Consider the following 10608-nt stretch of genomic DNA (forward strand, 5'->3'; position numbering starts at 1 on the left):
TGGATCTCCTGGTTCTTGGTCTGCTCATGTCCTTCTGTCTGTTCACTGCAGCTCTCCAGCTGAACATGATTCTGTCCGTCTGTCTGTGCCGAGCAGATGCTACTACTTTCTGCACAGGACTGCTGTTCTTTCTCCAACACGGGGGGCGTGTCAGAGTCCACAGTTTCTTCCTCTACTGAATCGCTACAAGTTTTTTCCGCAGGAGGTACAGATTTCCGAAGTTTCTTTTTCAGTAAAGGTGGTTTCCTTCCTCTCCTTACAGACTTCCGTTTTGGAGCCTGTCTCGTTTGTTTTTCTGATTCAGCCAGAGGGGAAATACTTACAGAGGAATTACTATTCCCTGGGCCATCACACTCAGAGTAGTTTGACACTGGGGACTTCTGGGACTGACTGACTGTCTCAGCTCGGGTGTTTCGTGTGGACCTCCTTGTAGGAGCAGTCGCTGCAGGCTTTCGTCTTGATCCTCTGGTGTTTGATGTACCTGAAGTTTGCTTCTTTTCCCCTCCTCCTTGGGTATGTGCTAACGCATATCCCTTATGAGAAGTACCTGACAATGTAGAAAAATAAAAGGGCTTTCTAAATGTGTTAACGTATAATTTGACTATAGTTAGTTTCAGAATAATAAGTAACTAAAGTAAAACAATATACTTGTGAATCAAACTGTTAAGTATATCTCTAACAAATGAGTAATAGAAGATTTCATCAATATCTAGGGGACAAGAAATTGGGACTCTCTCTTGTATTCCAGGTTAGTCTTATATTCATTATGTAGTCAAGGAAACTTTGAGCTCCTGGATCCTCTTAGCTCCACCTCCCAAGTATGGGACCACAGACATGAGCCACATCACATTCAGCTGTCATCAGTATCTTTCTAATGTTACTGACATAAGAGCACAGACAGATGTATTTCCTTAGATACAAATTGTTTATGAACTCTCATTTTGTAGGCAAAGGAAACAGAAAATGCTACCCATGTGTGAGTATAAAGACTACTTGTCTAATGCTATTTCTAAAGAGCTACGATTTAGACATTAGAACTCTAAACAAAAAAGACTTCTAGTCAGTTTCTCTAAGTTTTAAAAATGTAAAACAGATTTTCTAGTTAGAAAATGAAGTTAATTTATGAAGCTGTATGTATATGCCATGTACAACATGATGTTTTAAAGAACATACTGTGAAATGATCAAATCTAATTACCATGCATAGTTATCCTTGTATGTAGAGTACGGACGTCACACTCACTCAGCCCTTTCCGGGATGATGACTGTTAACTGTAAGCATCACTTGTAGCACTTGATCCCTAGCCCTCACCCTCCTCAACCCCAGCCCTGCACTTCACGGTGACTACCATGGTAATCAAGTCCACGTGAGTATAGTGACTTTATTGTCATTTCATGCCACGACTATAGCACGCAGCAGTAACACCATCCAGGTTTATCCCATTTCAATGGATGGGATTCCCTCCCTTTAAAGGGCTATATAATAAGCCACTATGCACATGTACTCTAGTTGTCATGATTTTAAAGTTGCACACTACCCAAATAGTACAGAAATATCCAAAAATATCACTCTGTCGTTTATTATAAATCATCAACACTCATGTGTTTGTGGGGGCAAATGGAGCTAATAATTATTATAACAAAAAGTAAATTCACAAACTTTTACCAAAATTTTCTAGTGATATGGTACTTGCTGGAAAAATCGTCCTTGGCAACACAGAGGAAAGCAGAGAAATAACTGCTGTCTCCACACTCCAGGGTACAGAGCCAACTCTGAAAATTTAAGCAAAGATTTCTTTATTTATGTGGTCTAAAAACTTGAGCTAGGAATTAAAAACTATTACATTCTACAAATTAGATTAGTAACATTAAAATACAGTCCTTATACTTTTTTGGCCCATTAACTAAACATGTAAGCGCTCAAGGTTATTCATTACCCAAACATGGCTACAAATGTTAGGACAGGACAGGACAGGACAAACTTTAATGGCATATCTTTGTGTTAAAATGAAAGCAAATGTTTCTCTTTTAAATAATGAATATTTTACACAGATTTTTTTTTCATGGCCCGGGGCAGGGAGTTGGGAGGATGGGAGTTGGGGGAAGGGCAGTGGAACAATGGCTTAATGCTTCAGAGCACTTGCTACTCTTACAGGTCCCAGCATCCAAGCTGTGTGGCTCACAACCAACTGTAACTCCAGATCCAGGTGTCTGATGCCCTCCCCAGGCCTCCAAATGCACTCACACAAATGTGCATATACTCACACATGGACACATACACATTTAGACATAGTAATATAGCTTCAAAAAAAAAAAAAACCAAAATAATTTAATCTTTAAAAAAATATTTTAAGCTTTTAGTCTTTTTTGCTACTATAAAAAATATCAACTTTCAGGTACAGTTGATATAAAATAGAAGTTCATTTAAGTATACAATTTGATAATGTTTAAACAATACACACACATGCACAGAGGACATTTTCATTTCACAATAAGCTTCCTCTCACTCACTCCTTTGAACCTGTCTCCCTCCATCAGGCCAACTACTACAGGAATCTTTATACTGTGTTTATACTTTAAAGTCCTTTTCAGTTCTGAGGAATGGTGTGGAGCAGGTAAAGTCCCCAGACTGTCTACACTCAAGTCCAACCCACTTCTCAAGCATTTTCTAAATAAATTTAAGTCTCCTAGCAAAAGACCACTTCAGTCAGTATCAGATGACATTCTAGAAGAAATAAGATTGAAAAAGAATATTTAACTGTGTAAGCACAAAAACAGGCAACTGCAAAAAATGGTTCGAACTATAAATATCTATAAATCAGAACTCATTTTATTTATGTTCCACCATTTCTAAAGCATGAAAGCATTACATACAGAACTCCATCACAGTGAAAGATAGAATCTGTAATATAAGGAACGAACATAAAGCTCAGGAATTCCTATCAATGCAGGCAGGAGCTTAACTCAGTAGTACGTATTTGGCACTGTACCAGCTTTGGGACTATTAAAAGGAAAGACTGGATTATAGAAAGTCCTGAAGGCAAGGGCACAGCAAGCACATGACCAAATCATTATTTAGAGTTTATTTGAAAACAGAAATACAGAAACAATGCTTCAACAGATAGCACAAAGGTGATCTTTACTGGGCATTTACAACACCAAGTTTAGTTTAGACGGAATCTCCTTAAGAAGCACAGATGGAACCTATACTTAAGAATTTTGTGCATGGGGCAATGGTGGTGCACGACTTTGATCCCAGCACTTGGGAGGCAGGGACAGGCAGATTTCTGAGTTCGAGGACAGCCTGGTCTACAGAGTGAGTTCCAGGACAGCCAGGGATATAGAGAAACCCTGTCTCGAAAAAGCCAAAACCAAAAAAAAAAAAAAAAGAATTTTGTGATATTTTTGTGTTTGTATTAGATACAAATTTTAGTGAACAATTTTTACCTTCCATTTCCAGGTAATGCATTAGGAAACCAAGACAACTCCAATTCCTGTCGTTTTTGTCTAATCAACGCACTGATTTCATTGACTTCTATAGATTCTGTACTAAAAAAAATAAATGTAAAGTTTCATTAGAATTCTCAAAATTAGAAAGTTTAGAGAAAAAACTGAGTTATAACATGAATAGTAATAGTATCCAAACCAGCATCACAGATGACACTCACAACACACCTACCATAAGCAGAGCTTTCACAATGCAAAACTGCACTTAAATGCATACTACAAAGAATTGTTTAGAATTCTGTATGAAATGGCAGGATGTTGTTCGCCTTTGAGTGTCTGCCTAGATACAAAGGCTCAGCTGATCTCCAAGATCTATGATGTACTAACTCTGACTAGGACTGACAGAAAGACATGGACGGTGGGCAGAGTGGGCACTTGATCAAAGAGTTATTAAGACAGCCTTCAATTTAGACATTAACTCCAACTGGTGAGAGAAATTCTTACTCAGGACAATCATGTTCTACTTTAGTCCAAAAGAAGAAAATAAAAATGGGTGTCATTATCTTAACCAAAAACAGATTTACCTCAGCTTTTCAGAGGGAATCAGATACAATTATTTCTTGAGTACTCATCACAATTCTGTTCTACTTTGTTGGCTCAATTAAGTCTGTGTGATTTTAAAACTTTAGCATTCAAATCACACAAATACATACCCAACATCTACCTGTCAATCACTACATATCCAGAGGTTACAGAATCAGCTTTAACAGTTGTTTTCATAGGTGCTATACTTATGATTCCACAAATGCCTTGTTTCCCCAGCATATCAAAATTATACTCAACAATCTAACTTAGGCAAACATTGTAGAACACCGAATAACTCACAAAAGTAACAATTTCTCACTGTTTTGCTAAAAGAAACAATAGCAAAATGAGTTCTATCACTTTTATTGAGCCCAGTTTAAATTTCTACCAAAAGTCAGTTGTGACTTTAACACAAAGTGTACCAACTACAAACCAAGGACAGGAAGCACTAACCAGGAAGTTCTATAGGAGTAAGGTCCCCAGCTGTGGCTGCCACAGGAAAACACACTGGACATGTCACTTCTGATACAAGAATCTGTACACTGATTTGATCTTTGAACCTAAAAATATAAAAAGTTGTTAATGAAACCAGAAAACAAAAATACTAAAAAGGAATTGTAGGCACCTTAAGCACTAAAGCAATTCTTTGTAGTATTATGAAGAAAAAAGTTTTCCTTTATTTCAACAAACCTTATTTGTCTTTACTGTAGCATTTTTCTTTCCACCCATTTTGTTTGAAATGTTTCCTATAAAACAAGCAAACAATGAAAACAAAACCTGGTTACTTGCCTCAAATTTTATTTCAGAAGCCTGCACACTTTGACATTGATAAAGAATGTCAAAGTGTCTAGAAGTGTTGCATCTCTAATATTTGCATTAAAAACTTTGCAATTGTTAGTTGCATCTTATTAAACCACAGACAAAAGAAAAATACATACAGTTACAATAAACAGAACCAGTACACTCACAGCATTACAGGTATGATTCTAAGCAACACTTTTCATCACCTTAAGCAAAAAAAAAAAAAATGTGACATACAAGTCTTTAAGCTTTAAGTACAATTAATTATGCTTAGGGTTTCTTATCTACCTATTACTTAAGAAAGTTACAGGCTCATCTCAAGTGGAGGCTTCCTAAGGGAAAGGGGTTGGGCCTAGTCAGTCAGGTCGCCGACAGCCACTAAGCCTTCAGAGCAAGCACCTGGTTCTTCAAACCTTAGTGGACACGAGGTGCTGACTGGCGCTGCGCTGCAGCGATGCTGCTGGCCTGTGTTTAGTGCCTTTTCTTTTTAGGTAGTCTCATCAGGAAATTATTTCTGTGCAATCTCAAACTTGGTAATGTAAAGCATATATTCTTTCTGTTTAAAGATTTGTTTTATTATTTTTAAATACATATGGGTGGGGTGTCTGTGTATGGGTGTATATATGTGAGTGCTGGTGCCCAGAGTCCAGCGGCATCAGATTCGCCATAGCTGGAATTACACAGGCAGTGAGGTGAATGCGGGGAAATACACGTGGGCTCTCTGCAAGAACTGTACATGATCTGAACTACTGAGCCATCTCTTCAGCCCTTTATAAAAGATAGATTCTATTAACATCTTTATAGCATACTTTTTGTTTACTACTAAGCCTCACTGTGTGTGCGTGCACATATTCACGAACATGTGCATCATGCATGCAGAGACTAGACAAGAGAGTCCCTTGAATTAGGATTGTTCACTGAACGTGAAGACTTCCCAGAACTCACCTATCTCCAGCCCCACAAAGCCAGGATACATGTTTCACTGCTAGGAACTTACATGGGTCCTGGACACTCAAACTCATGTTCCCACATTTGCACAGCAAGTGTCTGACCCAAGTGTCATAAGCTATCTCCTCAGCCCATGAGGCTAATCAATGTATTTGTGGTTTATCATAAACTGTTGCTAATACAATCAGTGGTATTTCCAGAGAGTTCTAGGAAACATCTTCATTGCACCACATGTCCTCAGTTTTCTAATGTTAGTACTACCCGCTAAAGCATATTTCCTATTTAATAGCACAAGAATTTCCTTTTTGACTGCTATCAACATGCCATAATACTGATGGCATAACATATATAATATAGATAGAGGGCCCAGGGAGCTGACTAAACTTGGCAACTCACTGTGATGCACTGTGATGCAAAACTAAAAGATGAAATAGTGATTTGTTGTTGTTGTTGTTGATTTTTCAAGTCAGGGTTTTGCTGTATAGCTCTGGCTGTCCTTTCCCAGAACTTGCTCTGTAGACCAGGCTAGCCTCCAACTCAGAGATCCACCTGCCTCTGCCTTCAGAGTGCTAGGATTAAAGGAATATGCCACCACTGTCCAGCTGAAACAATGATTTTTAAGTTTCTTAAAAGCCAACAGTAAAAATTCTAATTGAGTATCCAGCTGCAGCTTACAAATAACCACATTTTTGCTCAACCACATACAGAATTGCTGTACTGTAGTTACACTGTATCTTTTACGTCCCAAAGGCATTAAATGTTTAGATTCATTCACTACTTAATTAATTTACAGTTTACATAATGCTGTTTGTTGTTTTGGAAACCTCCTTTGAGAACCTGTCAGACAAACTGTTCATTTTCTCCCAATGATAAGTACTGAGAGCCCCAATGACGCTCTCATTAAAGGATTCTACCAATGGTAAGTACTGAGAGCCCCAATGACGCTCTCATTAAAGGATTCTCCCAATGGTAAGTACTGAGAGCCCCAATGACGCTCTCATTAAAGGACTCAACGCTGTCCGTGGATGCTTCCTACCTTCTATTTTGAGTAATATTTAAAAAGTTATCAACACTTTTAAAAATGATCATAGGTAGAAGACGACCAGTCACTTCAACATTTGATTTAATTTCCCTCTTTACCACTGTTTCCTGTTTCCTTTTGTCTAGAATTTCACCTAATTTAGTCTCTACTCCAGAGAAATTCTGCAGTCTAAATAGATAATCCCTTTCCTCTACTCTGTTGAGATAAGAATCTCCTGGAGGAACTGTATCTTTAAAAACTGTTAAGCAAGGCATAATGGCACTCACCTGACACCAACACTTGAGAAGCAGTGGCAAATAGGTCTGAATTCCAGACCAGACAGTTCTACAAAGTGAGCTCAGGACAGCTAGGACTACCTAGTGATACTGTTTTTTATTTAAATTTAAAAAAAATGTAATGTAAAAAATTGTTTCTTGAGCCAGGTCGTAGTAACACAGGCCTTTAATCACAGCCCTCAGGAGGCAGAAACAGGTACATCTCTGAGTTTGAGGCTAGCCTGGTCTACGGAATGAGTTCAAGGACAGCCAAAGCTACAAGAGAAGCCTTATCTCAAACAAACAGCAACAACAATAAAAAACAAAACAAAACTGTTTGTTACTACACCTCTCATCTGTCTTTAGATAGAGAAGCCTCACTGACACTCAATTGTTAACTCCACTCTCCTATGAAAGATGAAGTTTCTGCTAAGAGGATTTTCCATCCCACTTAGAAAATCATGTTCACGCTTCTATTTTAAGGTCATGTGTTCTGTGCCCTTCCTTTCCTAGTTCTCTGTGCGGCTTACACAGGTATTCAATCTGCTATGCTAACCTGGAAGCATGGCTTGTTGTTAATTCGGTATTTCCCAGTTAGGGTATGCAGTATGAAGGTGTGCCTCTGCGTATTCAACTATTAATTCTGTACCTCAGAGAGCTAATGGCCAGTCCCTGGTCTCACAGTTTGTAAATATTCATTCTTCCTTCTCTGTTTAAAGCAATCTATAGGTGTATCTAGTTGGCTTTAATAAAGAGCTGATCGCCAATAGCTGGGCAGGAAGTGAAAGGCAGACCTTCAGGGTAGAGAGAAGGAATATGAGAGAAGAAATGTATAGAGACGCTATCTGTGTCTGTATAGATTTAGCATCTGTCAATAATAAACCTGACAGCCTATGGCTTAGGCAGGAAATAGAACCGGGAGAGAGCTAGGAATGGGAAGATCAGCCCTGGAGACGCGAGGAGATGGACATTATGGTACCTGAACACAAGCAACAAGCCACAGAGCAGAATGTAGGTTAAATACTTACCTAAGCTATGATCTAGTCAGAGAAGAGCCTAGCTAGATGGCCAAGGTATTTATAAATATATTTTGAGTTTTGAGTATTTTGAGACCATGCAGCTAGGAGGACAAACCACACCGAACTTCTACAGAGAGAGACTAGGGAGCCGGTGAACACAGGAGTGGATGTACAGACAAGACGAAAGTAGAGAGGTAGACCTGGCCACATGGTGGGACGTAGCGCAGAATTAGTCAAGTTAGAGAAGCCAGGAGACTGCCCAATGAAAGGCCTAAGCTTTAAAATATTTTAAGTCTCAGTGTCGTTATTATATCATTAGCAGGTCCAAGATAGTCCCCTATATCTCCCAAACACATTTTAGTAAACATTAAAGACATTTTATGAAAATCTCTTTCTATGGACTGGGGTAGAGCTCAGTGGTAAAGTTCTCATCCAGACTATAATATTTCCTGGGGTTCAATCCCAAGCACTTCCAGGCAAGTGTTAGAAAAATTCTTGTGTACAATATAAACTAAGATAATAAATATTCTGAGCTTAATGCTAAGCAGGCATTCAAAGTCTAACTAATACCAAACAACAAATGTTTAATTAAATAGAGACATCATGCTCAGCCAATCCATGCAAATATCCCAACCCCCAATGTCTGAGACCCACAGGCATTTACCGCCTCCCAAAGCTATGTAGAGTGAGGCTACAATGTAGGCTACTAAACCCCAAGTAATCAGATGTTCTTTCTGTCAACACATACTTCCTTTCCTTCCTTCTCACTTCAAGCCAAAAAAACAGAACAGGGAACAGTTGAAATGACCTCCATGAAAGCAAAACAATGTAGCACATATGGTATATTGTGGAGAGATCTAAGAAGTTCTATTACCAATTATTTTCAAAATCAAAATATTACTAAGAAATATGGCATTAACACTGAGTTACAACACGGGCAGAGTTACTTACTATACAACACCTTCAAGTCATCAGATCTTTCACATAATAGATCTTCTCTTATGGTGTTTCTTTGTCTATAGATATAAGAGTTTAAAAAGATTAAAAAAACTAAAATTTTGTTCAATTACTTTTAATCCACTACCCATCACAATGAAATACTCATATACTCAGATCAAATAATAATAGGCTAAATTAGGCTTTACTATATAATGAATTCTATTATGTTAGTATTTAAACAATAATCTTGCTGAGTTTCATGATCTACTGAGACATGGCGAATAGAGGTTATTACTTGTTTAAAGGAGCGATTGGAAATGTCTCGCAGCACAAGGTATGCATGAGTGCCACGTGCCATACAGTTAACCTCCCCCTCTAATGACTTCAACAGCTGCAATCCTTTTCTTCGAGGAGTGGGGAGGAATAGCCTCATCCCAATGTCCGACCCGTCTGCAGAAGCCCCCACATTACTTCTCACACTTAGGGATGGTCACACTGAATCCCACTGTAAATTTAATCACTAACCTCTTGTCGCTTTTAGAACTCTCATGATAAAAGAGTTGTTTCTTAAAAGACGTTTCCTTTTCCTTGTCGTCTATTTCTCTCAACCGTCTTTTTACTTGAATCTATAAGGAAAGCAAAGCTACCTATCAAATAAGTACACCAACATTGCAAATAGCTTTTCAACTCTCCCTTGTAATTACAAAATCAAAGAAACCAAAACCGCCAAACTGAAAAGTGCAGCCACAGCCTGACACTATGGTGTACACCTTTAAACTCGGGAGACTCAAAAAAACAAATCAAGAATTCAAGACCAGCCTAGGCGGAAGACCATTATCTTTAACAATATAATTTTATAAAGATGGCTGGAAAATAGTTTGTCTTCCAGAGAATCTACTTTGGCTTTTATTATCTTAACACCTAAGTATGTTTTGTCCATGTGATAATTTGCATAGGGGATAAAGACATAAGCAATCACAACAGGCAGATCCTTTGGTCTGTGCGTCACGTTCATGTCAAAGCCCAGCGTGCTTGTTGAGGCCGGAGGAAGACTTCCAGTGTCTTCCCCTAGGCATCGTGCACACTTTTGGTTGGAAGTAGTGACTAAGTAAAGCTGCACTGCTGGCCAGTGAGACCTTTTATTCCAGCTACTCTTTAAATACAGGGATGGAACTCCAGGACTCACGCTTCTGCAGCCAACACCTCACTGAGCTGTGGCCCTAGTCCTTCTCTAACAGTTTTTATGTGCACTGCAATATTGTTTGTACATTATATCAAGACTCACAAAAAAAAAAAGAAAAAAAAAGTTAGACATGTCTAAACTGACAACTAATGCTAAAATAGCTGTTTTTATACAAACAAGCTGTCATAGACTGCAGTCAGTTCCTCCCTTAGAGGTATCACGTACATGCACGCACATGTGTGGTCTGTCATTTCTCTTAAGCTAGTTATCATTTATTTTCATATATTCATTGTTTCTCATACATCTTACTTCCTCGCCACTGTCCTATCTTCCTCTTTTCCTCATGAACTCAGCAATGTTTCTATTTATTTTCTTCTTTTTAACAAGCAAA

The 10608-nt window shown here is 38.4% G+C and overlaps 1 protein-coding gene across 1 annotated transcript in view; it reads right to left on the bottom strand.

The window, feature by feature from the left end:
• Window positions 1–2: 2 nt before the first annotated feature.
• Window positions 3–10608, bottom strand: part of Scaf11 (SR-related CTD associated factor 11) — a gene marked incomplete at its 3' end in the record, with an annotated part of 40690 nt that continues 30084 nt past the window's right edge. Inside the window, exons 5-11 of the mRNA XM_031359668.1 lie at window positions 9560–9660; window positions 9047–9111; window positions 4722–4777; window positions 4485–4591; window positions 3447–3548; window positions 1666–1772; window positions 3–547 (exon numbers count right to left, since the gene is read on the bottom strand). Of these exons, the coding sequence (XP_031215528.1) occupies window positions 3–547; window positions 1666–1772; window positions 3447–3548; window positions 4485–4591; window positions 4722–4777; window positions 9047–9111; window positions 9560–9660 (1083 nt within the window). The remainder of the gene's footprint in view (window positions 548–1665; window positions 1773–3446; window positions 3549–4484; window positions 4592–4721; window positions 4778–9046; window positions 9112–9559; window positions 9661–10608) is intronic.

The sequence above is a fragment of the Mastomys coucha genome, unplaced genomic scaffold (assembly GCF_008632895.1).
Source record: "Mastomys coucha isolate ucsf_1 unplaced genomic scaffold, UCSF_Mcou_1 pScaffold11, whole genome shotgun sequence".
Taxonomy (NCBI): Eukaryota; Metazoa; Chordata; class Mammalia; order Rodentia; family Muridae; genus Mastomys; species Mastomys coucha.